Raw genomic sequence first — 27,910 nt, 5'->3', positions numbered from 1 at the left:
AATGATGAAGTAAAGGGTGTGATAAAAGAGAAAAAGGTAGCTTACGAGAGGTTTTTACAAAGCAGAAGTGTTATAAGAAGAGCAGAGTATATGGAGAGTAAAAGAAAGGTGAAGAGAGTGGTGAGAGAGTGCAAAAGGAGAGCAGATGAAAGAGTGGGAGAGGCACTGTCAAGAAATTTTTATGAAAATAAGAAAAAATTTTGGAGTGAGTTAAACAAGTTAAGAAAGCCTAGGGAAAGTATGGATTTGTCAGTTAAAAACAGAGTAGGGGAGTTAGTAGATGGGGAGAGGGAGGTATTAGGTAGATGGCGAGAATATTTTGAGGAACTTTTAAATGTTAAGGAAGAAAGGGAAGCGGTAATTTCATGCACTGGCCAGGGAGGTATACCATCTTTTAGGAGTGAAGAAGAGCAGAATGTAAGTGTGGTGGAGGTACGTGAGGCATTACGTAGAATGAAAGGGGGTAAAGCAGCTGGAACTGATGGGATCATGACAGAAATGTTAAAAGCAGGGGGGGATATAGTGTTGGAGTGGTTGGTACTTTTGTTTAATAAATGTATGAAAGAGGGGAAGGTACCTAGGGATTGGCGGAGAGCATGTATAGTCCCTTTATATAAAGGGAAAGGGGACAAAAGAGATTGTAAAAATTATAGAGGAATAAGTTTACTGAGTATACCAGGAAAAGTATACGGTAGGGTTATAATTGAAAGAATTAGAGGTAAGACAGAATGTAGAATTGCGGACGAGCAAGGAGGCTTCAGAGTGGGTAGGGGATGTGTAGATCAAGTGTTTACATTGAAACATATATGTGAACAGTATTTAGATAAAGGTAGGGAAGTTTTTATTGCATTTATGGATTTAGAAAAGGCATATGATAGAGTGGATAGAGGAGCAATGTGGCAGATGTTGCAAGTATATGGAATAGGTGGTAAGTTACTAAATGCTGTAAAGAGCTTTTATGAGGATAGTGAGGCTCAGGTTAGGGTGTGTAGAAGAGAGGGAGAATACTTCCCGGTAAAAGTAGGTCTTAGACAGGGATGTGTAATGTCACCATGGTTGTTTAATATATTTATAGATGGGGTTGTAAAAGAAGTAAATGCTAGGGTGTTCGGGAGAGGGGTGGGATTAAATTATGGGGAATCAAATTCAAAATGGGAATTGACACAGTTACTTTTTGCTGATGATACTGTGCTTATGGGAGATTCTAAAGAAAAATTACAAAGGTTAGTGGATGAGTTTGAGAATGTGTGTAAAGGTAGAAAGTTGAAAGTGAACATAGAAAAGAGTAAGGTGATGAGGGTATCAAATGATTTAGATAAAGAAAAATTGGATATCAAATTGGGGAGGAGGAGTATGGAAGAAGTGAATGTTTTCAGATACTTGGGAGTTGACGTGTCGGCGGATGGATTTATGAAGGATGAGGTTAATCATAGAATTGATGAGGGAAAAAAGGTGAGTGGTGCGTTGAGGTATATGTGGAGTCAAAAAACGTTATCTATGGAGGCAAAGAAGGGAGTGTATGAAAGTATAGTAGTACCAACACTCTTATATGGATGTGAAGCTTGGGTGGTAAATGCAGCAGCGAGGAGACGGTTGGAGGCAGTGGAGATGTCCTGTCTAAGGGCAATGTGTGGTGTAAATATTATGCAGAAAATTCGGAGTGTGGAAATTAGGAGAAGGTGTGGAGTTAATAAAAGCATTAGTCAGAGGGCAGAAGAGGGGTTGTTGAGGTGGTTTGGTCATTTAGAGAGAATGGATCAAAGTAGAATGACATGGAAAGCATATAAATCTATAGGGGAAGGAAAGAGGGGTAGGGGTCGTCCTCGAAAGGGTTGGAAAGAGGGGGTAAAGGAGGTTTTGTGGGTGAGGGGCTTGGACTTCCAGCAAGCGTGCGTGAGCGTGTTAGATAGGAGTGAATGGAGACGAATGATACTTGGGACCTGACGATCTGTTGGAGTGTGAGCAGGGTAATATTTAGTGAAGGGATTCAGGGAAACCGGTTATTTTCATATAGTCGGACTTGAGTCCTGGAAATGGGAAGTACAATGCCTGCACTTTAAAGGAGGGGTTTGGGATATTGGCAGTTTGGAGGGATATGTTGTGTATCTCTATACATATATGCTTCTAAACTGTTGTATTCTGAGCACCTCTGCAAAAGCAGTGATAATGTGTGAGTGTGGTGAAAGTGTTGAATGATGATGAAAGTATTTTCTTTTTGGGGATTTTCTTTCTTTTTTTTTTGGGTCACCCTGCCTCGGTGGGAGACGGCCGACTTGTTGAAAAAAAAAAAAAAAAAAAAAATATCAATTGATAGTATTTAAAAAAATATGAGGTAGTAATATGGACAGAGAAAGTATCAATTCAGCTAATGTTTAAGTGAACAATAGTAAATAACAAAATCACATAAGGTGACTTATGCTTACTAGTAAAATCACAAAATGAGGTAGTTGATTATTTAATTACTAAGAGATTGCACAATGAAATTTGAACAATAATGGAGCAAAACATACACTACACTACGTAGGCTTTTAAGTTGGACATTGTTTAGTTATTCTCTGTAAGATTAGTATCCCTGAGAAATCGTGATAGATCATTCTCGTTCGTGATTGTGTACAGTTGACCTACATTTGTTTTCCTAACAAGAATTTTCCCATCCCATGTGAAGCATTGGTGTATTGTGTCGTTATTCTCCCGCTTAAGTTTTCTGACTCTATACAGGAGGTTCTGACGTTTTTTGGTAAGACACTCGTTTATGTATACCTCTTTCTTTACTTTAATAGATGCAATAATTAAGTCTTTTTTCCTGTCATGTGAGTGGAATCTAAGCATAACACTTTTTCTACCATGGGATCCTAGTAACCTGGCTTCTTTTATTTCAGACTCTGGTACAATAACACTTGTTTGGTCCTTTATGATCTGCAGAGTAATTTCTTTACTGTTTGTTTGGTTCATATCACTGGGAAAAGTGGACTGTTAACTATTACTGCGTCCAATAGTTTATCTTGTTCAGTTTTATCTTCTTGGAGAGCAAAGTAGTCGCTGAACTGGTTATCTAAATTGTTCTTCCATTCTTTTACTGCTTCTTCAACCTTTGTATTAAGAGATATTATTTGTTGGGTATGGCTATCTATGACTGTTTGGATGGTCTTGCCACAGTTAGTCATTCCTGGTGTTGATAACTTTTGTTCAAGACTGAGGATTTTGTTCTCGAGTTGTGTCATCCTGGTGTCTTGTTTTGTTAGCGTCTCTCGAAGATTCATATTTTCAATAGCTAAGTTGGAGATGCATGTCTTTAGGGTATCTGGATCGTTGGTCATACCTGAGAGACTACTTGGTAGGTTGAATCCGGGGAAGAGAGGGGAGGATGGGCTGGTGGCAGCCATGTTTGTTGTTATTGTTGTGGTGTCTCCTTGAGTGGTGATGAGTGGGGTGGTTGCTGAGCCGGCGTCCTCCTGGCTACACTTGTTGAATAGTTGATTTTTCGGAGTTTTCTTGCTGGCCTTGGTGCTGTTTCCTCTTAGATTGCGCCTCATAATACTACAGGAATTGTTGTAGTTAAGAAGAAGTTGTAGTATACAGTAGTATACAGCGGGGTGTTGCTTTCGGTTTGTGTGCAGTCTTCCTTTGATCTCTATTATTTTCGATTTGTAGGTTTCACTGTTGGTAATCTTTGGTCATTCTGGGTGCTACGTTGGGTAGTGCAGTTTTGCTTGTAACTAGGTCATCATAGGAGCATTGGTAGCTCTGGTAGTTGGAGAAAAGTACGGAGCTTGGAAGTCGCTGCTGCCGCTGCCGCCCTCTTGTATGTAAGCTTATTTACCTATCACAATTCATCTAATATGATATAATAAACAATATAAATAACATTAAACATGATAAATACTCCAGAATAAATAATATTTGGCATAATACCAAGTGGATCGATGGAGGTATGAAGAGAAAATGGGATAAAAGTACAGTGGACCCCCGCATAGCGACCTTAATCCGTGCAAGAGGGCTGGCTGTTATGCGAAATGTTCGGTATGCGAATGAATTTTCCCCATAAGAAATAATGGAAATCAAATTAATCTGGGCAAGACACCCAAAAGTATGAAAAAAAAAATTTTTACCACATGAAATGTTAATTTTAATACACACAAACTGAAAAAGGCATGCACAATTACGTGACACTTACTTTTATTGAAGATCTGGTGATGATTGATGGGATGGGAGGAGGGGAGAGAGAGTGTTAGTGTTTAGAAGGGGAATTGCCTTCCATTAAGACTTGAGGTGTCGAGTCCTTTTCTGAGGTTACTTCCCTTCTTCTTTTAATGCCACTAGGACCAGCTTCAGAGTCACTGGACTTCTTTCGCACAACATATCTGTCCATAGTGGCCTGTACCTCTCGTTCCTTTATGACTTCCCTAAAGTGTTTCACAACATTGTCAGTGTAATAGTCACCAGCACGGCTTGCAATAGCTGTGTGAGGGTGATTTTCATCCATAAAGGTTTGCACTTTCAGCCACATTGCACAGATTTCCTTAATCTTTCTAGTAGGCAATTTCTTCAATTTCTCTCTCCCCTCCTTTGAACCAGTTTCCTCAGGTCTGGCCTCTTGCTCTTGAAGTTGATCTATCAGCTCATCAGTGGTTAGTTCTTCATTGTCCTCCTCCACCAACTCTTCCACATCATCCCCACTAACCTCCAACCCCAAGGACTTCCCCAATGCCACAATTGATTCCTCAACTGGCATACTCCTCTCAGGGTTAGCCTCAAACCCTTCAAAATCCCTTTTGTCTACACATTCTGGCCACAGTTTCTTCCAAGCAGAGTTCAAGGTCTTCTTAGTCACTCCCTCCCAAGCCTTACCTATAAGGTTTATACAATTGAGGATATTAAAGTGATCTCTCCAAAAGTCTCTTAGAGTCAGTTGAGTTTCTGAGGTCACTACAAAGCACCTTTCAAACAGAGCTTTTGTGTACAGTTTTTTGAAGTTTGCAATAACCTGCTGGTCCATGGGCTGCAGGAGAGGAGTGGTATTAGGAGGCAAAAACTTCACCTTAATGAAGTTCATGTCCCCATAAAGTCGCTCTGCCACGTCTGTAGGATGACCAGGGGCATTGTCTAACACCAGGAGGCACTTAAGTTCTAATTTCTTTTCAGTTAGGTAATCTTTCACATTGGGGGCAAATGCATGGTGTAACCAGTCATAGAAGAAGTCCCTAGTGACCCATGCCTTACTGTTTGCCCTCCACAGCACACACAAATTTTCCTTGAGGACATTCTTTTGCCTGAACGGTCTGGGAGTTTCAGAGTGATACACTAATAAAGGCTTCACTTTGCAATCACCAGTAGCATTGGAACACATCAACAAAGTAAGCCTGTCTTTCATAGGCTTATGTCCTGGGAGTGCCTTTTCCTCCTGAGTAATGTAGGTCCTGCTTGGCATTTTCTTCCAAAACAGGCCTGTTTCATCACAATTAAACACTTGTTCAGGTTTCAGTCCTTCACTGTCTATGCACTCCTTGAATTCCTACACATATTTTTCAGCCGCTTTGTGGTCCGAACTGGCAGCCTCACCATGCCTTATCACACTATGTATGCCACTACGCTTCTTAAATCTCTCAAACCAACCTTTGCTGGCCTTAAATTCACTCACATCATCACTAGTTGCAGGCCTTTTTTTAATTAAATCCTCATGCAACTTCCTAGCCTTTTCGCTTATGATCGCTTGAGAAACGCTGTCTCCTGCTAGCTGTTTTTCATTTATCCATCACTTGCGATCTCTGTTTCGAAAACACAGTTAAACCTTTGGCAAGAACAGCTTCCTTGATTGCCTTTCTGTTGCCCACAATAGTAGAGATGGTTGATTTGGGTTTCTTGTACAACCTGACCAGGTCGGCGATACGCACTCCACTTTCGTACTTATCAATGATCTCTTTCTTCATCTCTATTGGAATTCTAACCCTTATTGCTGTAGGGTTGGAATTAGAAGCTTTCTTGGGGCCCATGGTCACTTATTTTCCAGATAAAGCACCGAAAACACTGTAATAATACGAAATATTCCGATTGTATGCTTGGATGTTACCGCGGAGGCTGGCTGGTAAACAATGCCACCGGCGGAACATATGAGGCTGGCTCAGGCCGCACACTGGACGCGTCTCGGACGAAGGGCGGTGAGCGGGTTTTTGGGCGGTATGCGAGGCAAAATTTTAGCGATCAAAGCGTCCGGTATGCAGATTGTATGTTATGCAATGCGTCCGGTATGCGGGGGTCCACTGTACCATCCTCCTATCCCTGTCTTGGGGCATATATTAGAGAAAACAGAGTATAGCACAGGGCTAACTGTGATATACACTCATAATGCACCATAAAACTGAAACAAAAAACCTATTTTCTCTACATAGATTATCATACATAGCAACATATGTGTAGAGAACCTAGGATAACTCTAAAAATCAGACATAGTGACTTATTTCCAGTACCTGGCTTGGGCTTGCCATATATGATTTTTGGTAATTTTTTTTTTCTCGGTCGTTTGTTGGGCCATCTTGTTGAAACTAGGGCAATGTATGATGGAAAGATGCTTCTTAACGTACATCACAAATGAAAGAAATTGGACGATAAATAATGGAGTTCACTTCTCAGCCATTAGCCGCCCCTTAGCAGTATATTTTCCTATGATTTTTATGGTTGTATCCTCGTTTTTTTTTGGTATCATTTGATAGAATGGAAAATATGTTACAGAAATAATATGACTTTGATAGGCTTCACAACAAAAAGTAATTTGAAATTGAGCTCAAAATAGCGGAAATGTTTGATTCTTTGCCAATGTTCGAGAGTAAACACTGGCCAGTCTAATATGCAGTCTCAAATGGGTTGATATTTATACAATTATTACAATAATGCAGTAGTCTGCATAACAGTAAATCTTCTATTTTTTGTGTGAATAAAAATTCAAAATGGAAAGCAAAAGTAATATAAGAGGGGCCTGGAGACGTGACTAATGAACAGAGAAAATGTTATTTTAGTGCCAGGAATGTCTGCATTGTTTATTCTGGACCCTATTTTGAAATTGGCATCTTTAGAAATCTGTGTGAAATTGGCCAAATTGCCAATTTCTGACCACTTTATAGGGTAGTTGAAACAGGTGAATGGACGGTTTCTTGTACTCAGTCGACAGGATAGAAGTAAATAAGTTTACAAGTTTACGCAAGATCTGTTCTTGCAAGAGCTGCATTGAGGTGAAGGTTCAGTGCAACACTTGTATAAACCTTGCTGAACTTAAACAGTACTACAGAAGGAATACTAGGAAAATAGCTACGAGTCTGGTAGACTGGAACAATGGAATGGGCCAAAAATAGGGCATAAATTGGGTAATCTGTCACCCTACAGGTCCCAATGATGCCGGATTAGTGATGGCTGACCTGTATAAGGTCGATTGTCCACAAGTTTTTTTTTTAACATCAGCTGTTTCTCACCAAGGCAGGGTGACCCAAAAGGAAAGGAAAAAAAACTTTCATCATTAAACACTTTCACCATCACTCATACATAATCACTGCCTTTGCTGAGGCACTCAGATACAATAGTTTAGATGTCTCTCCAAACTGCTAATATCCCAAACCCCTCCTTGAAAGTGCAGGCATTGTACTTTCCATTTCCAGGACTCAAATCTGGCTAACCGGTTTCTCTGATTCCCTTCACAAAATATTACCCTGCTCACACTCCAACAGCATGTCAGGTCCCAAAAGCCATTAGTTTCCATTCACTCCTATCTAACATCCTCATGCAGGCTTGCTGGAAGTCTAAGCCCCTCATCCACAAAACATCCTCTACCCCTTGCCTCCAACCTTTTTGAGGACGACTCCTACCCTGCCTTCCTTTCCCTACAGATTTATACAATCTCCAAGTTATTCTGCTTTGTTCCATTCTCTCTAAATAACCAAACTACCTCAGCAACCCCTTTTCAGCCCTCTGACTAATACTTTTAGTAACTCCACACCTCCTCCTAATTTCCACTATGAATTCTCTGCATAATATTTACACCACACATTTTCCTTAGACATGACATCTCCACTGCCTCCAGCCCATGCTTTACACCCATATAAGAGTGGTTTCTTTGTCTCCACAGCTACCTCAATGTCCCAGTCACCTTTTTTTCCTTCATTAATTCTATGGTTAACCTCATTCTTCATAAACCCATCCACTGACAAGTCAACTCCTAAATATCTGAAAACATTCACTTCTTCCATACTCCCTCCAGTGTGATATCCAATTTTTCTTTATCTAAATCATTTGATACCCTCATCACCTTACTCTTATCTATGTTCACTTTCAACTTTCTGCCTTTATACACACTCCCAAACTTGTCCACTAACCTTTGCAACTCTTCTTTGAGATAGTTGATACTAGCTAGTAAAAGATGGTACAAGGAATTGCACAATAGTGTAGTAGGAACATATGCTAGTTAGATATTTGTAATCTGGGAGTAAAGGGAAAATTGGGTAAGATAATAAGAGAATTATAACAGTGCTTTAAGTGGGAATAATTGGTAATACAGATATTATTAAAGAGTAAGTATCTTATTAACAAATAATAAATTGTGAATGGGAGATCTGGGAAGATAACACAAATTGAGTCACACAAGGAACTGTGTGGGACACATGGGATAATGAGGTAGTAAGTACTATCCTGGAGGTGATAGTACAGGGATTAGTTCAATAATGGCATAATAACATACACTAATGTAGTACAAAGATTTGGTCACTAATATCAGTCAGACTTGGAAGGAAGAAAGTTTGCTTGTTCGTTTTCATTTGTAATATAGTACACACGGCCTACATTTGTTTTCCTTACTAGAATTTGTCCATCACGTACAAAGCACTGGTGAATTTTATCATTATTCTCACGTTTCAGTTTTCTCACTCTGTACAGGAGGTTCTGTTGTTTTCTTGAGATACTCATTTATGTATATATCTTTTTTTTTTTTTTTTTTTTTTTTTTTTTTTTTTTCTTTAATAGATGAACTTGTTAGATCTTTTTTTCTGTTTTGTGTGTGAAATCTAAGCATAACACTTTTTCTCCCTTGGTTCACTAGTAACCGCGATTCTTTTATTTCCGACACTGGCACACTAACATGTAGATGGTCATGTATGATCTGAAGAGTTGTAGCTTTGCAGTTGGCATGGTTTAATTCACTAGGAAAGGGTTGACTGTTAATCACTACTGCATCAGCTAGCTTATCTTGCTCTGTTTTTTCATCTTGGTAAGCAAAATATTTATTCAACTGGGTATCCATGTTGTTTTTGCAGTCCTTGATGGCATCTTCAAACTTGTGTTCAGGGAAGTTATTTGGTCTGTGTGGCTGGCTATGACTGCTTGGAGGGTCTTGCCAAAATCAATCATGCCTGTTGATGTTAGCTGTTGTTCAAGGCTGTTGATCTTATTCTCAAGGTGAACTAACTTAGATTCATGGTTTGTTATTGTTATTCAACGGTTCATATTTTCAGTATGAAGATTCAAGTTATCTGCCGTTAGGGTGGTGATGTATTTCTTTAGAGTGTTAGGATCATTGGTCATACCTGGGAGTGTATCAGATGGGCTAAATCCTATGAAGGCAGTAGAGGTAGAGAGGAAGTCAGTCATGGTTGGGTGAATGTGGTTTTTAAGAAGTCTTGAGTTGTACAGACAGGGTTCCTTTGGTATTCGGTGGTAATGAATTCCAAATTTTTGGGCCCTTTACGTGTATAGTTTTGGTAATCCCACACCTCCTAATCTCCAAACTAGGGATTCTCTGCATTATTTTCACATCACACATTGCCCTCAGACATGACATCTCCACTGCCTTCAGCCTTCTGCTTGTTGCAACATTCACAACCCATGTCTCACATCCATACAAGAGTGTTGGTATAACTATACTCTCATACATTCCCCTCTTTGCTTTCATGGATAAAGTTCTTTGTCTCCACAGACTCCTCAGTGCACCACTCGCCTTTTTCCCCTCATCAATTCTATGATTCGCCTCATCTTTCATAGACCCATCTGCTGACACATCCGCTCCCAAAAATCTGAATACATTCACCTCCTCCATACTCTCTCCCTCCAATCTGATATCCATTCTTTTGTTACCTAATTTTTTTGTTATCCTCATCACTTTACTCTTTCCTATATTCACTTTTAATTTCTTTCCTTTACTTACCCTTCTGAACTCATCAACCAACCTCTGCAATTTCTCTTCAGAATCTCCCAAAAGCACAGTGTCATCAGCAAAGAGCAACTGTGACAACTCCCACTCTGTGTTAGATTCTTTATCTTTTAACCCCACACATCTTGCCAACACCCGAGCATTCACTTCTCTTACAACTCCATATATAAATATATTGAACAACCATGGTGACATCATGCATCCCTGTCTAAGGCCTACTTTTTCTGGCAAATAATCTCCCTCTTGCCTACATATTCTAACCTGAGCCTCACTATCCTCGTAAAAACTTTTCACCACTTTCAATAACCTACCTCCTATTCCATACATGTGCAACATCTGCCACATTTACCCCCTATCCATCCTATCATATGCTTTTTCTAAATCCATAAATGCCACAAATATCTCTTTACCCTTATCTAAACACTTTTCACTTGTATGTTTCACTGCAAACACTTGGTCTACAGCCCCCTATCCTTCCTAAAGCCTCCTTGTTCATCTGATATCCTGGTTTCCATCTTACTCTTAATTCTTTCAATAATAACTCTGCTGTACATTTTACCAAGTATACTTAACAGACTTATTCCCCTATAATTTTTACACTCTTTTGTCCCCTTTGCCTTTATACACAGGAACTATGCTTGCTTTCTGCCAATCCCTAGGTACATTACCCTCTTTCATACATTAAATAAAAACACTAACCACTCCAAAATTATATCCCCACCTGCTTATAACATAATCTTTATCCCATCAGTCCTAGCTGCTTTACCCCATTTCATTCTACTACTATCTGCCCCACACACTTCCCCCACACTCACAACTGGCTCTTCCTCACTCCTATAAGATGTTATTCCTCCTTGCCCTGTACACAAAATCACAGCTTCCCTATCTTCATCAACATTTAACATTTCCTCAAAATATTCCCTCCATCTTCCCGATACCTCTAATTCTCCATTTAATAACTCTCCTCTCCTATTTTTAACTAACAAACCCATTCTTTCTCTAGGCTTTCTCAACTTATTAATCTCACTCCAGAACTTTTTCTTATTTTCAACAAAATTTGTTGATAACATCTCACCCACCCTACTTGAGTAAATACAATATGACCAGATTTTTTTAAGGGTAAAACTTTGTCAAGTACAACTTCAGATATTTAGTTTTTTCTAAGTAAATGTCACATATATCTACAAAAAAGAAACTTTAACTCCTTTGCTTTATGGGAGCTAGGATTAGAATTCTAAAATTTGATTTTGAACTCTAGTGGAAGTAGTTGATAATGGATACATTGTTAATGATTTTTTGTGTTCTAGACTGGCATACATGGAGCGTCTCAATCAGTGGATGAGTTGGCATCAATTGATGCAGGAAATGATAATTCACTATCGAGGACAAGTAATCAAACAGCTTTATGTGCTTGTCCTTGGCCTTGATGTCATTGGCAACCCATTTGGTCTGGTGGTGGGCCTAACAAAAGGAGTTGAAGATTTATTTTATGAACCTATACAGGTGAGTACTTCCATGACCTCCTTTTTTTGTAGCCAAGGCTTTTAGTGGTCTGTTTTCTTGTATTGAATTACAGTATTTTCAGGTAATTATGAATACGGTAGTAAAATTTGTCTATGTAAATGTTTGCTCCTCCCAGAAGCTTCTGCTTTCTGAATGTACTATTGCCCTGTTGTATTGTATATGAAGCCTCCATCACAGATTAGACATACTAAGTGGATGCCATTTTTATAAAACTTTTTTTTTACGCTTGTGATGAATACAAATGTGAAAAATGCCTCTTTGAGACAAGTATGGTGGAACCTCAGTTTTCATAATTAATTTGTTCCTGAAAGTCTGATGAAAATCGAATTGTTCGAAAACTGAAGCAATATTTCCCATGAGAAATAATGTAAATTCAATTAATCCATTCCAGACACCCAAAAATATTAACAAAAAATACATTTTATAGAGAATAACAATAGTTTTACATACAGAAAACAATGAGAAATAAATATAAATGACTAATAAAATGGATAAATGAACATTTAACATCAATTTTACCTTTATTGAAGACTTGTTGGTCTATGGAAGACAGTGAGGAGGGGAGAGGGAGGAGGAGAGGTTATTGTTTGGAAGGGGAATTCCCCTCCATAAGGACTTCAGGTATCGAGGCCCTATCCAGGATTACTTCCCTTCTTTGTCTTTTACTGGCACTAGGACCAGCTTGAGAGTCACTGGACCCCTGTCGCACAAAAAATCTATCCAGAGAGGTCTGTTTCTGGCGTCTCTTTAAGATTTGCCTAAAATGGGACAAGGCATGTTCATTGAACATTGATGCAGACTTCCCGTACATCCTGGCCAGATCAGCCACGCGTATGCCACTTTCGTACTTCGCTATGAGTTCTTTCTTGAATTCTATCGTGTTTCTCGCCTTCTATATCAAAGGGCTGACACTCGGAACTTTCTTTGGCCCCATGGTGACTTATTTAGCAGTCACACCCAATAAACAAGTGGGGGGAAATAAATGGGATTAAATCTGGAGTATCTGAGAGAGTTAGAGCAAAGGAAGGGGTAGCAGTAATGTTAAATGATCAGTTATGGAAGGAGAAAAGAGAATATGAATGTGTAAATTCAAGAATTATGTGGATTAAAGTAAAGGTTGGATGCGAGAAGTGGGTCATAATAAGCGTGTATGCACCTGGAGAAGAGAGGAATGCAGAGGAGAGAGAGAGATTTTGGGAGATGTTAAGTGAATGTATAGGAGCCTTTGAACCAAGTGAGAGAGTAATTGTGGTAGGGGACCTGAATGCTAAAGTAGGAGAAACTTTTAGAGAGGGTGTGGTAGGTAAGTTTGGGGTGCCAGGTGTAAATGATAATGGGAGCCCTTTGATTGAACTTTGTATAGAAAGGGGTTTAGTTATAGGTAATACATATTTTAAGAAAAAGAGGATAAATAAGTATACAAGATATGATGTAGGGCGAAATGACAGTAGTTTGTTGGATTATGTATTGGTAGATAAAAGACTGTTGAGTAGACTTCAGGATGTACATGTTTATAGAGGGGCCACAGATATATCAGATCACTTTCTAGTTGTAGCTACACTGAGAGTAAAAGGTAGATGGGATACAAGGAGAATAGAAGCATCAGGGAAGAGAGAGGTGAAGGTTTATAAACTAAAAGAGGAGGCAGTTAGGGTAAGATATAAACAGCTATTGGAGGATAGATGGGCTAATGAGAGCATAGGCAATGGGGTCGAAGAGGTATGGGGTAGGTTTAAAAATGTAGTGTTAGAGTGTTCAGCAGAAGTTTGTGGTTACAGGAAAGTGGGTGCGGGAGGGAAGAGGAGCGATTGGTGGAATGATGATGTAAAGAGAGTAGTAAGGGAGAAAAAGTTAGCATATGAGAAGTTTTTACAAAGTAGAAGTGATGCAAGGAGGGAAGAGTATATGGAGAAAAAGAGAGAGGTTAAGAGAGTGGTGAAGCAATGTAAAAAGAGAGCAAATGAGAGAGTGGGTGAGATGTTATCAACAAATTTTGTTGAAAATAAGAAAAAGTTTTGGAGTGAGATTAACAAGTTAAGAAAGCCTAGAGAACAAATGGATTTGTCAGTTAAAAATAGGAGAGGAGAGTTATTAAATGGAGAGTTAGAGGTATTGGGAAGATGGAGGGAATATTTTGAGGAATTGTTAAATGTTGATGAAGATAGGGAAGCTGTGATTTCGTGTATAGGGCAAGGAGGAATAACATCTTGTAGGAGTGAGGAAGAGCCAGTTGTGAGTGTGGGGGAAGTTCGTGAGGCAGTAGGTAAAATGAAATGGGGTAAGGCAGCCGGGATTGATGGGATAAAGACAGAAATGTTAAAAGCAGGTGGGGATATAGTTTTGGAGTGGTTGGTGCAATTATTTAATAAATGTATGGAAGAGGGTAAGGTACCTAGGGATTGGCAGAGAGCATGCATAGTTCCTTTGTATAAAGGCAAAGGGGATAAAAGAGAGTGCAAAAATTATAGGGGGATAAGTCTGCTGAGTATACCTGGTAAAGTGTATGGTAGAGTTATTATTGAAAGAATTAAGAGTAAGACGGAGAAGAGGATAGCAGATGAACAAGGAGGCTTTAGGAAAGGTAGGGGGTGTGTGGACCAGGTGTTTACAGTGAAACATATAAGTGAACAGTATTTAGATAAGGCTAAAGAGGTCTTTGTGGCATTTATGGATTTGGAAAAGGCATATGACAGGGTGGATAGGGGGGCAATGTGGCAGATGTTGCAAGTGTATGGTGTAGGAGGTAGGTTACTGAAAGCAGTGAAGAGTTTTTACGAGGAGAGTGAGGCTCAAGTTAGAGTATGTAGGAAAGAGGGAAATTTTTTCCCAGTAAAAGTAGGCCTTAGACAAGGATGTGTGATGTCACCGTGGTTGTTTAATATATTTATAGATGGGGTTGTAAGAGAAGTAAATGCGAGGGTCTTGACAAGAGGCGTGGAGTTAAAAGATAAAGAATCACACACAAAGTGGGAGTTGTCACAGCTGCTCTTTGCTGATGACACTCTGCTCTTGGGAGATTCTGAAGAGAAGTTGCAGAGATTGGTGGATGAATTTGGTAGGGTGTGTAAAAGAAGAAAATTAAAGGTGAATACAGGAAAGAGTAAGGTTATGAGGATAACAAAAAGATTAGGTGATGAAAGATTGAATATCAGATTGGAGGGAGAGAGTATGGAGGAGGTGAATGTATTCAGATATTTGGGAGTGGACGTGTCAGCGGATGGGTCTATGAAAGATGAGGTGAATCATAGAATTGATGAGGGAAAAAGAGTGAGTGGTGCACTTAGGAGTCTGTGGAGACAAAGAACTTAGTCCTTGGAGGCAAAGAGGGGAATGTATGAGAATATAGTTTTACCAACGCTCTTATATGGGTGTGAAGCATGGGTGATGAATGTTGCAGCGAGGAGAAGGCTGGAGGCAGTGGAGATGTCATGTCTGAGGGCAATGTGTGGTGTGAATATAATGCAGAGAATTCGTAGTTTGGAAGTTAGGAGGAGGTGCGGGATTACCAAAACTGTTGTCCAGAGGGCTGAGGAAGGGTTGTTGAGGTGGTTCGGACATGTAGAGAGAATGGAGCGAAACAGAATGACTTCAAGAGTGTATCAGTCTGTAGTGGAAGGAAGGCGGGGTAGGGGTCAGCCTAGGAAAGGTTGGAGAGAGGGGGTAAAGGAGGTTTTGTGTGCGAGGGGCTTGGACTTCCAGCAGGTATGCATGAGCGTGTTTGATAGGAGTGAATGGAGACAAATGGTTTTTAATACTTGACGTGCTGTTGGAGTGTGAGCAAAGTAACATTTATGAAGGGGTTCAGGGAAACCGGCAGGCCGGACTTGAATCCTGGAGATGGGAAATACAGTGCCTGCACTCTGAAGGAGGGGTGTTAATGTTGCAGTTTAAAAACTGTAGTGTAAAGCACCCTTCTGGCAAGATAGTGATGGAGTGAATGATGGTGAAAGTTTTTCTTTTTCGGGCCACCCTGCCTTGGTGGGAATCGGCCAGTGTGATAATAAATAAATAAAAAAAAAAAAAACAATGGATTATTACAAAATGTTTCGGATGAACACGTGGGGTAATGCTCACTCAACGAGAAATGAAGCCAGACAGAGTCAAAATGCATGGGATGCTTTGTGTGGGCGCAGGCAGGTGGATGCATTTGGTATGCCGGACCATTGTCAACTCTGTGAAAACTGAGCAGATGTACGAAAACTGGGACAAAATTTCGACGAAAAAAGTCGTCGAAAACCAAATCCTATGAAAACCAGGGCATACAGAAACTGAGGTTCCACTGTATTTGCAAGTGAGGAAAAATTAGATGAACCTGGTGTGAAAGGGATTAACCCTTCCATTGTTTGTGCCATGTAGATACGTCTTACGAGCCAGCATTGGTGACGTATTAATACACCAAAATTCTAGCAGCTTCAAGTCTAGCAGGAGAAAGCTGGTAGGCCTACATGTGAGAGAATGGGTCTGTGTGGTCAGTGTGCACAGTATGAAAAAAATCGGGACACCTGCATTGCATTGTGGGAACGCCATTTCAGTAGTCCATGTTTACCATGCCTCACAGTAAGAAATATCTCACTCCTCGGCAAATCAGGACTCTTCTGTTCCCAAGTGATAGCTCTATCACAGATGGAAGTGTCAGTGAAGATGAATTTCATGGTTTTTGAGAAGTTTGTGACCAAAAGCCATGCCCAGCATAACGGAAATAGTGCTGAAAACCCAGACAACCCTCAACTTTCCACCTTTGGTGCTGGGCCGTCTCATTCACATTCAGTTGCACCAGTTGTCCCTGTGCCCAGGACTCAGATGTGAGCAGTGATAATGATAGTGATTGTGATTTCCAAGCTCATGATTGCAATTCCAATAGCGACAGTGAGGAGGAATTTTCTCGAGTGAATTTTCAATATATACGACGCTACCTGCGTTCTGATAGTGTGCCGTATGCTATTCCAAGGGGAAGGAGTGCATCTCTGAGTACACCTCGTGACCCTACACCAGGAACAGATAGTGAAAATGACAGTGATATTGTTACAATTGGGATGGATAATGTGCATGCTTCATCAGATGGTAGTGGTGCCATGCACCATGAGGCACTAGCAGCGGCCCATGCTGGTAGCCACGCTGCTGACTCAGCACAGCTACAACAAAGGAAACCCTCTATGAATATGACAGTTTTCTGAACACTATACATGCTGCTCAAAGAACGTTTATCCCATATAAAGAAATTAGATCAAATAGAAATGACCCAAAATGGATGAATAATTGGCTCAAATATCTACTAGGGTATAAGAAAGGAATTTATAGGCGTATCAAAAGAGGTGAGGGTCATCTTATGAATCAGTATATTGACATTAAGAGGGACATTAAAAAGGGGATAAGAAAAGCTAAATGGGACTATGAAATAAAAGTTGCTAAGGATTCTAAAACTAACCCAAAAAGTTTTTTCCAGGTCTATAGAACAAAAGTTAGAGATAAGATAGGTCCCCTTAAAAATAACTATGGTCACCTTACTGACAAAGAGAATGAAATGTGCTCGATTTTAAATAATTATTTTCTCTCAGTTTTTACACAGGAAGACACTAACAATATTCCAATAATTAATTTTTATAGTGGGCTAGAAGAAGATAAATTATGTAACATCACAGTCACTAGTGAAATGGTTGTGAAGCAGATAGACAGACTGAAGCAAAATAAGTCGCCGGGTCCTGATGAGGTTTTTTCAAGGGTTCTTAAGGAATGCAAAATGGAACTCTGTGAACCATTAACTAATATTTTTAATTTATCTCTTCAAACAGGTGTAGTGTCTGATATGTGGAAGATGGCTAATGTAATTCCTATTTTTTAAAACGGGGGATAAGTCGTTACCATCAAATTACCACCCAATAAGCCTGACCTCAATTGTAGGCAAATTACTAGTCAATTATAGCTGAGATTATAAGAAGCCATCTCGATAAGCATAGCTTGATTAAGGATACTCAGCATGGATTCACAAGAGGCCGGTCTTGTCTAACTAATTTATTAACTTTCTTCAGTAAAGCTTTTGAGGCTGTTGACCACGATAAAGAATTTGATATTATTTACTTAGATTTTAGTAAGGCTTTTGATAGAGTTCCACACCATAGACTGTTAAAGAAAGTGGCAGCTCATGGCATTGGGGGGAAAGTGCTCTCGTGGATCAAGTCATGGCTCACTGACAGGAAGCAGAGAGTGTCCATAAATGGGGTTAAGTCCGAGTGGGGATCTGTGACAAGTGGCATTCCACAGGGATCAGTCTTGGGCCTGTTGTTGTTTATAATATATATCAATGATCTTGATGAGGGAATTACTAGTGATATGAGCAAATTCGCCGATGACACAAAGATAGGTAGGATAATTGATTCAAACGTAGATGTTAGGGAACTTCAGGAGGATTTAAACAAACTCTATTCTTGGTCAGAAAAGTGGCAGATACAGTTCAATGTAGATAAATGCAAGGTTCTGAAGCTTGGGAGTGCCCATAACCCTACTACTTATAAGTTAAATGATGTAGAACTTAGCCATACAGATTGCGAAAAGGACTTGGGGGTTATGGTGAGCAGCAACCTTAAACCAAGACAGCAATGCCTAAGCGTACGTAATAAGGCAAATAGATTACTGGGATTTATATCAAGAAGTGTAAGCAACAGAAGTCCAGAGGTCATACTGCAGCTTTATACATCATTAGTAAGGCCTCACCTAGATTATGCAGCTCAGTTCTGGTCTCCATATTACAGAATGGACATAAATTCGTTAGAAAACATTCAGCGTAGGATGACTAAATTAATACATAGTATTAGAAATCTTCCTTATGAAGAAAGATCGAAGACTCTTAAGTTACATTCACTTGTTAGACGAAGAATGAGGGGAGACCTGATCGAAGTGTATGAGTGGAAGATAGGTATTAATAAAGGGGATATTAATAAGGTCTTGAGGATGTCTCTCCAAGAGAGAACCCGCAGTAATGGATTTAAATTAGATAAGTTTAGATTTAGAAAGGACATAGGAAAGTATTGGTTTGGAAATAGGGTAGTTGATGAGTGGAACAGTCTACCTAGTTGGGTTATTGAGGCTGGGACTTTGGGTAGTTTCAAATTTAGGTTGGATAAGTACATGAGTGGGAGGGGTTGGATTTGAGTGGGACTTTCACATCAGAGCTTATTTTTTGGGTAGCATTGAAAATTGGGTTGGGCAAATGTTTTGTTAGTGGGATGAATTGTAAAGGACCTGCCTAGTATGGGCCAACAGGCCTCCTGCAGTGTTCCTCCTTTCTTATGTTCTTATGTGTGTGGGGAAGTACCCTTGCTGGTGTGTGTGGGGAAGTACCCTGGCTGGTGTGTGTGTGGGGGGGAAGTACCCTGTCTGGTGTGTGGGGGAAGCACCCTGGCTGATGTGTGTGGGGAAGTACCCTGGCTGGTGTGTGTGTGTGGGGGGAAGTACCTTGTCTGTTGTGTGGGGGAAGCACCCTGGCTGATGTGTGTGGGGAAGTACCCTGGCTGATGTGTGGGGAAGTACCCTGACTGGTGTGTATGGGGAAGTACCCTGTCTGGTGTGTGGAGAAAGTACCTTGTCTGCTGTGTGGGGGAAGTTCCCTTTCTCGTGTGTGTGCGGAAGTACCCTGGCTGGTGTGTGTGGGGAAGTACCCTGCCTGGTGTGTGTGGGGAAGTACAGTGGATGATGTGTGTGGGGAAGTACCCTGGCTGGTTTGGGGAAGTACCCTGTCTGGTGTGTGGGGAAGTACCCTGTCTGGTGTGTGAGGAAGTACCCTGTCTGGTGTGTGGGGAAGTATCCTGTCTGGTGTGTGGGGGGAAATACCCTGTCTGTTGTGTGTGGGGAAGTACCCTGTCTTGTGTGTGGGGAAGTACCCTGGCTGGTGTGTATATGGGGAAGCACCCTGTCTGGTGTGTGGGGAAGTACCCTGGCTGGTTTGTGGGGAAGTACCCTGTCTGGTGTGTGGTGAAATACCCTATTGGGTGTGTGGGGAAGTAGCCTATTGGGGGTGTGGGGAAGTACCCTGTGTGGTGTGTGTGGGGAAGTACCCTGTGTGGTGTGTGTGGGGAAGTACCCTTGCTGGTGTGTGTGGGGAAGTACCCTGGCTGGTGTGTGTGTGGGGGGGGAAGTACCCTGTCTGGTGTGTGGGGGAAGCACCCTGGCTGGTGTGTGTGGGGAGGTACCCTGGCTGGTGTGTGTGTGGGGGGGGAAGTACCTTGTCTGTTGTGTGGGGGAAGCACCCTGGCTGATGTGTGTGGGGAAGTACCCTGGCTGATGTGTGGGGAAGTACCCTGACTGGTGTGTATGGGGAAGTACCCTGTCTGGTGTGTGGAGAAAGTACCTTGTCTGCTGTGTGGGGGAAGTTCCCTTTCTCGTGTGTGTGCGGAAGTACCCTGGCTGGTGTGTGTGGGGAAGTACCCTGCGTGGTGTGTGTGGGGAAGTACAGTGGATGATGTGTGTGGGGAAGTACCCTGGCTGGTTTGGGGAAGTACCCTGTCTGGTGTGTGGGGAAGTACCCTGTCTGGTGTGTGAGGAAGTACCCTGTCTGGTGTGTGGGGAAGTATCCTGTCTGGTGTGTGTGGGGAAATACCCTGTCTGTTGTGTGTGGGGAAGTACCCTGTCTTGTGTGTGGGGAAGTACCCTGGCTGGTGTGTATATGGGGAAGCACCCTGTCTTGTGTGTGGGGAAGTACCCTGGCTGGTTTGTGGGGAAGTACCCTGTCTGGTGTGTGGTGAAATACCCTATTGGGTGTGTGGGGAAGTAGCCTATTGGGGGTGTGGGGAAGTACCCTGTGTGGTGTGTGTGGGGAAGTACCCTGTGTGGTGTGTGTGGGGAAGTACCCTTGCTGGTGTGTGTGGGGAAGTACCCTGGCTGGTGTGTGTGTGGGGGGGAAGTACCCTGTCTGGTGTGTGGGGGAAGCACCCTGGCTGATGTGTGTGGGGAAGTACCCTGGCTGGTGTGTGTGTGTGGGGGGAAGTACCTTGTCTGTTGTGTGGGGGAAGCACCCTGGCTGATGTGTGTGGGGAAGTACCCTGGCTGATGTGTGGGGAAGTACCCTGACTGGTGTGTATGGGGAAGTACCCTGTCTGGTGTGTGGAGAAAGTACCTTGTCTGCTGTGTGGGGGAAGTTCCCTTTCTCGTGTGTGTGCGGAAGTACCCTGGCTGGTGTGTGTGGGGAAGTACCCTGCGTGGTGTGTGTGGGGAAGTACAGTGGATGATGTGTGTGGGGAAGTACCCTGGCTGGTTTGGGGAAGTACCCTGTCTGGTGTGTGGGGAAGTACCCTGTCTGGTGTGTGAGGAAGTACCCTGTCTGGTGTGTGGGGTAGTACGCTGGTTGGTGTGTGGGGAAGTACTCTGGCTGGTGTGTTGGGAAGTACCCTGTCAGGTGTGTGGGAAAGTGCCTTATCAGGTATGTGGGGAAGTACCCTGGCTGGGGTGTGTGGGGAAGTACCCTGGCTGGTGTATGTGGGGAAATACCCTGGCTGGTCTTTAAACTAGGAATAGTTAGTGGTATGGGTTTTGGCGGGAAAACAGTGAAGTCCCAGTGTAGTAATATGAGTACTAGGAGAGCTAGTAATAGGCAAAATGAGGTGGATATTGGAAAGCCAGTGGCACTAATTGACAAGGACAGTAAAAGGTTTAGTGGAATAACAGAAAGGAGCAGGAAGGGTAAAGACAGAGGAGGGTCTTTAAATATATATTACACAAATAGTCGCAGTGCTAGGAATAAGATGGACGAGTTGAGATTAGTTGCTAGTGCAGGTAACATTGATGTATTTGCCATAACTGAGACGTGGTTTAATTCAAAAAGTTGGGACATGCCTGTGGAATGTCACATTCAGGGTTTTAAATTGTTCCAAGAAGATAGAAGTGTCAGGTACGGGGGTGGGGTGGCATTGTATGTCCGAGATCGCTTGAAATGTTGCATAAAAATGGGTATTAAGTCTGAAGTAACACATACAAAGTCTGTTTGGATAGAATTTTCAGCGGGGCATGAAAAATTAATTTTAGGTGTGATATACCGTCCCCCAAACTTAGATAGGGACCAAGGGAGACTACTATGGGAGGAAATTGTTAGGGCCACAAGGCACAATAATGTAGTAATTCTAGGAGACTTTAACTTTAGTCATATTGATTGGAATTTCTTGACTGGGAATTTAGAATCATACGACTTCTTAGAAGCAGTTCAGGATTGTTTTTTGAAGCAGTTTGTGACAGAACCTACAAGGGGTAATAACCTGCTTGACTTAGTTCTGGCAAACAATGAATCCCTTGTTAATAATTTAGAAGTTTCAGAGGAACTGGGTGCTAGCGACCACAAATCAGTTACTTTTAGCATTGAATGGAAGTATGATAGTAGGGGTAACTCAGTAACAGTCCCAGATTTTCGCTTAGCAGATTACGATGGGCTTAGAGAACACTTATCTGTTGACTGGGGTAACGAAGAGAGCTATCAGTATGACAGTTTTCTGAACACTATACATGAGGCTCAAAGAACGTTTATCCCGTATAAAGAAATTAGATCAAATAGAAATGACCCAAAATGAATGAATAATAGGCTGAAATATCTACTAGGGCAAAAGAAAGGAATTTATAGGCATATCAAAAGAGGTGAGGGTCATCTTATGAATTAGTATATTAACATTAAGAGGGACATTAAAAAGGGGATAAGAAAAGCTAAAAGGGACTATGAAATTAAAGTTGCTAGGGATTCTAAAACTAACCCAAAAAGTTTTTTCCAGGTATATAGAACAAAAGTCAGAGATAAGATAGGTCCCCTTAAAAATAACTATGGGCATCTTACTGACAAAGAGAATGAAATGTGCTCGATTTTAAATAATTATTTTCTCTCGGTTTTTACGCAGGAAGACACTAATAATATTCCAGTAATTAATTTTTATAGTGGGCCAGAAGATGATAAATTATGTAACATCACAGTCACTAGTGAAATGGTTGTGAAGCAGATAGACCGACTGAAGCAAAATAAGTCACCGGGTCCTGATGAGGTTTTTTCAAGGGTTCTAAAGGAATGCAAAATGGAAGTCTGTGAACCATTAACTAATATTTTTAATTTATCTCTTCAAACAGGTGTAGTGTCTGATATGTGGAAGATGGCTAATGTAATTCCTATTTTTAAAACAGGGGACAAGTCGTTACCATCAAATTACCGCCCAATAAGCCTGACCAATTGTAGGCAAATTACTAGAGTCAATTATAGCTGAGATTATAAGAAGCCATCTCGATAAGCATAGCTTGATTAATGATACTCAGCATGGATTCACAAGAGGCCGGTCTTGTCTAACTAATTTATTAACTTTCTTCAGCAAAGCTTTTGAGGCTGTTGACCACGATAAAGAATTTGATATTATTTACTTAGATTTTAGTAAGGCTTTTGATAGAGTTCCTCACCATAGACTGTTAAAGAAAGTGGCAGCTCATGGCATTGGGGGGAAAGTGCTCTCATGGATCGAGTCATGGCTCACTGACAGGAAGCACAGAGTGTCCATAAATGGGGTTAAATCCGAGTGGGGATCTGTAACAAGTGGCGTTCCACAGGGATCAGTCTTGGGCCCGTTGCTGTTTATAATATATATCAATGATCTTGATGAAGGAATTACAGTGGACCCCCGCATAACGATATTAATCTGTTCATGAGAGCTCATTGTTATGCGAAATTATTGTTATGCGAATGAATTTTCATAAGAACATAAGAAAGGAGGAACACTGCAGCAGGCCTGTTGGCCCATACTAGGCAGGTCCTTTACAATTCATCCTACTAACAAGCATTTGACCAACCCAATTTTCAATGCTACCCAAGAAATAAACTCTGATGTGAAAGTCCCACTCAAATCCAACCCCTCCCACTCATGTACTTATCCAACCTAAATTTGAAACTACCCAAAGTCCCAGCCTCAGTAACCCAACTAGGTAGACTGTTCCACTCATCAACTACCCTATTTCCAAACCAATACTTTCCTATGTCCTTTCTAAATCTAAACTTATCTAATTTAAATCCATTACTCCGGGTTCTCTCTTGGAGAGGTATCCTCAAGACCTTGTTAATATCCCCTTTATTAATACCTATCTTCCACTTGTACACTTCGATCAGGTCTCCCCTCATTCTTCGTCTAACAGGTGAATGTAACTTAAGATTCTTCAATCTTTCTTCATAAGGAAGATTTCTAATGCTATGTATTAATTTAGTCATCCTACGCTGAATGTTTTCTAACGAATTTATGTCCATTCTGTAATATGGAGACCAGAATTGAGCTGCATAATCTAGATGAGGCCTTACTAATGATGTATAAAGCTGCAGTATGACCTCTGGACTTCTGTTGCTTACACTTCTTGATATAAATCCCAGTAATCTATTTGCCTTATTACATACGCTTAGGCATTGCTGTCTTGGTTCAAGGTTGCTGCTTACCATAACCCCCAAGTCCTTTTCGCAATCTGTATGGCTAAGTTCTACATTATTTAACTTATAAGTGCTAGGGTTATGGACACTCCCGAGCTTCAGAACCTTGCATTTATTTATATTGAACTGCATCTGCCACTTTTCTGACCAAGACTAGAGTTTGTCTAAATCCTCCTGAAGTTCCCTAACATCTACGTTTGAATCAATTATCCTACCTATCTTTGTGTCATCGGCGAATCTGCTCATATCACTAGTAATTCCTTCATCAAGATCATTGACATATATTATAAACAACAACGGGCCCAAGACTGATCCCTGTAGAACGCCACTTGTTACTGATCCCCACACGGATTTAACCCGATTTATGGACACTCTTTGCTTCCTGTCTGTGAGCCATGATTCGATCCACGAGAGCACCCTTACCCCAATGCCATGAGCTGCTACTTTCTTCAACAGTCTTTTGTGCGGAACTCTATCAAATGCCTTACTAAAATCTAAGTAAATAATATCAAATTCTTTATCGTGGTCAACAGCCTCAAAAGCTTTAGTGAAGAAAGTTAATAAATTAGTTAGACAAGACCGGCCTCTTGTGAATCCATGCTGAGTATCATTAATCAAGCTATGCTTATCAAGATGGCTTCTTATAATCTGAGCTATAATTGACTCTAGTAATTTGCCTACAATTGAGGTCAGGCTTATTGGGCGGTAATTTGACGGTAACGGCTTGTCCCCTGTTTTAAAAATAGGAATTACATCAGCCTTCTTCCACATATCACACACTACACCTGTTTGAAGAGATAAATTAAAAATATTAGTTAATGGTTCACAGACTTCCATTTTGCATTCCTTTAGAACCCTTGAAAAAACCTCATCAGGACCCGGTGACTTATTTTGCTTCAGTCGGTCTATCTGCTTCACAACCATTTCACTAGTGACTGTGATGTTACATAATTTATCTTCTTCTGATCCACTATAAAAATTAATTGCCGGAATATTATTAGTGTCTTCCTGTGTAAAAACTGAGAGAAAATAATTATTTAAAATCGAGCACATTTCATTCTCAGCCCATTATTCATCCATTTTGGGTCATTTCTATTTGATCTAATTTCCTTATAAGGGATAAACGTTCTCTGAGCAGCATGTATTGTGCTCAGAAAACTGTCATATTGATAGCTCTCTTCGTTACCCCAGTCAACAGATGATAAGTGTTCTCTAAGCCCATCGTAATCTGCTAAGCGAAAATCTGGGACTGTTACTGAGTTATCCCTACTATCATACTTCCATTCAATTCTAAATGTAATTGATTTGTGGTCGCTAGCACCCAGTTCCTCTGAAACTTCAAAATTATTAACAAGGGATTCATTGTTTGCCAGAACTAAGTCTAAGCAGGTTATTACCCCTTGTAGGTTCTGTCACAAACTGCTTCAAAAAACAATCCTGAACTACTTCTAAGAAGTCGTATGATTCTAAATTCCCAGTCAAGAAATTCCAATCAATATGACTAAAGTTAAAGTCTCCTAGAATTACTACATTATCGTGCCTTGTGGCCCTAACAATTTCCTCCCATAGTAGTCTCCCCTGGTCCCTATCTAAATTTGGGGGACGGTATATCACACCTAAAATTAATTTTTCATGCCCCTCTGAAAATTCTATCCAAACAGACTCTGTATGTGTTACTTCAGACTTAATACCCGTTTTTATGCAACAGTTCAAGCGATCTCGGACATACAATGCCACGCCACCCCCCTTCCCGATACTTCTATCTTCTTGGAACAATTTAAAACCCTGAATGTGACATTCTGCAGGCATGTCCCGACTTTTTGAATTAAACCATGTCTCACTAATGGCAAATATATCTGTCACCTGCACTAGCAACTAGTCTCAACTCGTCCATCTTACTCCTAGCACTGCGACTATTTGTGTAATAAATATTTAAAGACCCTCCTCTCTCTTTACCCTTCCTGCTCCTTTCTGTTATTCCACTAAACCTATTACTGTCCTTGTCAATTAGTGCCACTGGCTTTCCAATATCCACCTCATTTTGCCTATTACTAGTTCTCCTAGTACTCATATTACTACCCTGCGACTTCACAGTTTTCCCGCCAAAACCCATACCACTAACTATTCCTAGTTTAAAGACCTAACAGCTCCCTCCACTGCGTTGGCCAGTGCTCCCACCCCACACCTAGATAAGTGAACCCCATCCCTGGCATACATGTCATTTCTGCCATAGAAGAGGTCCCAGTTGTCAATGAATGTTACCGCATTTTCCTTACAGTATTTGTCCAGCCAGCAATTGACGCCAATTGCTCTGGACAACCATTCATTTCCAACTCCTCTCCTTGGCAAAATGCCACATATGACAGGTTTCCCACCCTTTCTCCTAATTATCTCTATTGCTGACCTATACCTGCTAATCAGGTCCTCACTCCTACATCTGCCATAAGAAATAATGGAAATCAAATTAATCCGTGCAAGACACCCAAAAGTATGAAAAAAAATTTTTACCACATGAAATATACATTTTCCTACACACAAAGAGAAGGATACATGCACAATAGTAGAGTAGTACATGCACAATATATATTGTGCATGTACTACTCTACTAAATGAAGAATAAATGACACTTACCTTTATTGAAGATGCAGCAATGACTGATGAGACACTGTGTCCTGGGAGTGCCTTTTCCTCCTGAGTACTGTAGGTCCTGTTTGGCATTTTCTTCCAGAACAGGCCTTATCACACTGTGTATGCCACTACGATTCTTAAATCTCTCAAACCAACCTTTGCTGGCTTTAAATTCACCAATATGAGCACTAGTTCCAGGCGTTTTTCCCTGTTCACCTGGGTGTTAGTCGACTGGTGTGGGTTGCATCCTGGGAGACACGATTAAGGACCCCAATGGAAATAAGTTAGACAGTCTTCGATGACACTGACTTTTTTGGGTTATCCTGGGTGGCTAACCCTCTGGGGTTAATTGTTTCTTGGTATTCTCAATAAACCACACCAACAACGGTGCTACAGCAGCAGCAGCAGCAGCTGACAGTGCTACAGCAGCAGCAGACGATGCTACAGCAGCAACAGACGGTACTACAGCAGCAGCAGCAGACGGTACTACAGCAGCAGCAGCAGACGGTACTACAGCAGCAGCAGCAGACGGTACTACAGCAGCAGCAGCAGCAGACAATGCTACAGCAGCAGCAGCAGCAGACAATGCTACAGCAGCAGCAGACGGTACTGCAGCAGCAGCAGCTGACAGTGCTACAGCAGCAGCAGCAGCAGCTGACAGTGCTACAGCAGCAGCAGATGGTACTACAACAGCAGCAGCAGCAGACAATGCTACAGCAGCAGCAGCAGCAGACAATGCTACAGCAGCAGCAGACGGTACTGCAGCAGCAGCAGCTGACAGTGCTACAGCAGCAGCAGACGATGCTACAGCAGCAGCAGATGGTACTACAGCAGCAGCAGCAGCTGACAGTGCTACAGCAGCAGCAGCAGCTGATGGTGCTACAGCAGCAGCAGCAGCTGACAGTGCAGCAGCAGCAGCAGCAGCAGCTGACAATGGTACAGCAGCAGCAGCAGCTGACGGTGCTACAGCAGCAGCAGCTGACAGTGCTACAGCAGCAGCAGCATCAGCAGTTGACCATGGTACCACAGTACAGTGGACCCCCACATAACGATCACCTCCGAATGCGACCAATTATGTAAGTGTATTTATGTAAGTGCGTTTGTACGTGTATGTTTGGGGGTCTGAAATGAATTAATCTACTTCACAATATTCCTTA

At 41.4% G+C, this 27,910-nt stretch overlaps 1 protein-coding gene across 1 annotated transcript in view; it reads left to right on the top strand.

Moving 5' to 3' along the window:
- LOC128706583 (intermembrane lipid transfer protein Vps13-like) overlaps positions 1-27,910 on the top strand; it is a 246,293-nt gene that overhangs the window by 164,454 nt on the left and 53,929 nt on the right. Inside the window, exon 11 of the mRNA XM_070090639.1 lies at positions 11,491-11,686. Within this exon, the coding sequence (XP_069946740.1) occupies positions 11,491-11,686 (196 nt within the window). The remainder of the gene's footprint in view (positions 1-11,490; positions 11,687-27,910) is intronic.

The sequence above is a fragment of the Cherax quadricarinatus genome, chromosome 3, assembly GCF_038502225.1.
Source record: "Cherax quadricarinatus isolate ZL_2023a chromosome 3, ASM3850222v1, whole genome shotgun sequence".
NCBI classification, from domain to species: domain Eukaryota; kingdom Metazoa; phylum Arthropoda; class Malacostraca; order Decapoda; family Parastacidae; genus Cherax; species Cherax quadricarinatus.
The sequence above is the reverse complement of the archived record's forward strand: the minus strand, read 5'-3'. Positions and strand labels throughout refer to the sequence as shown.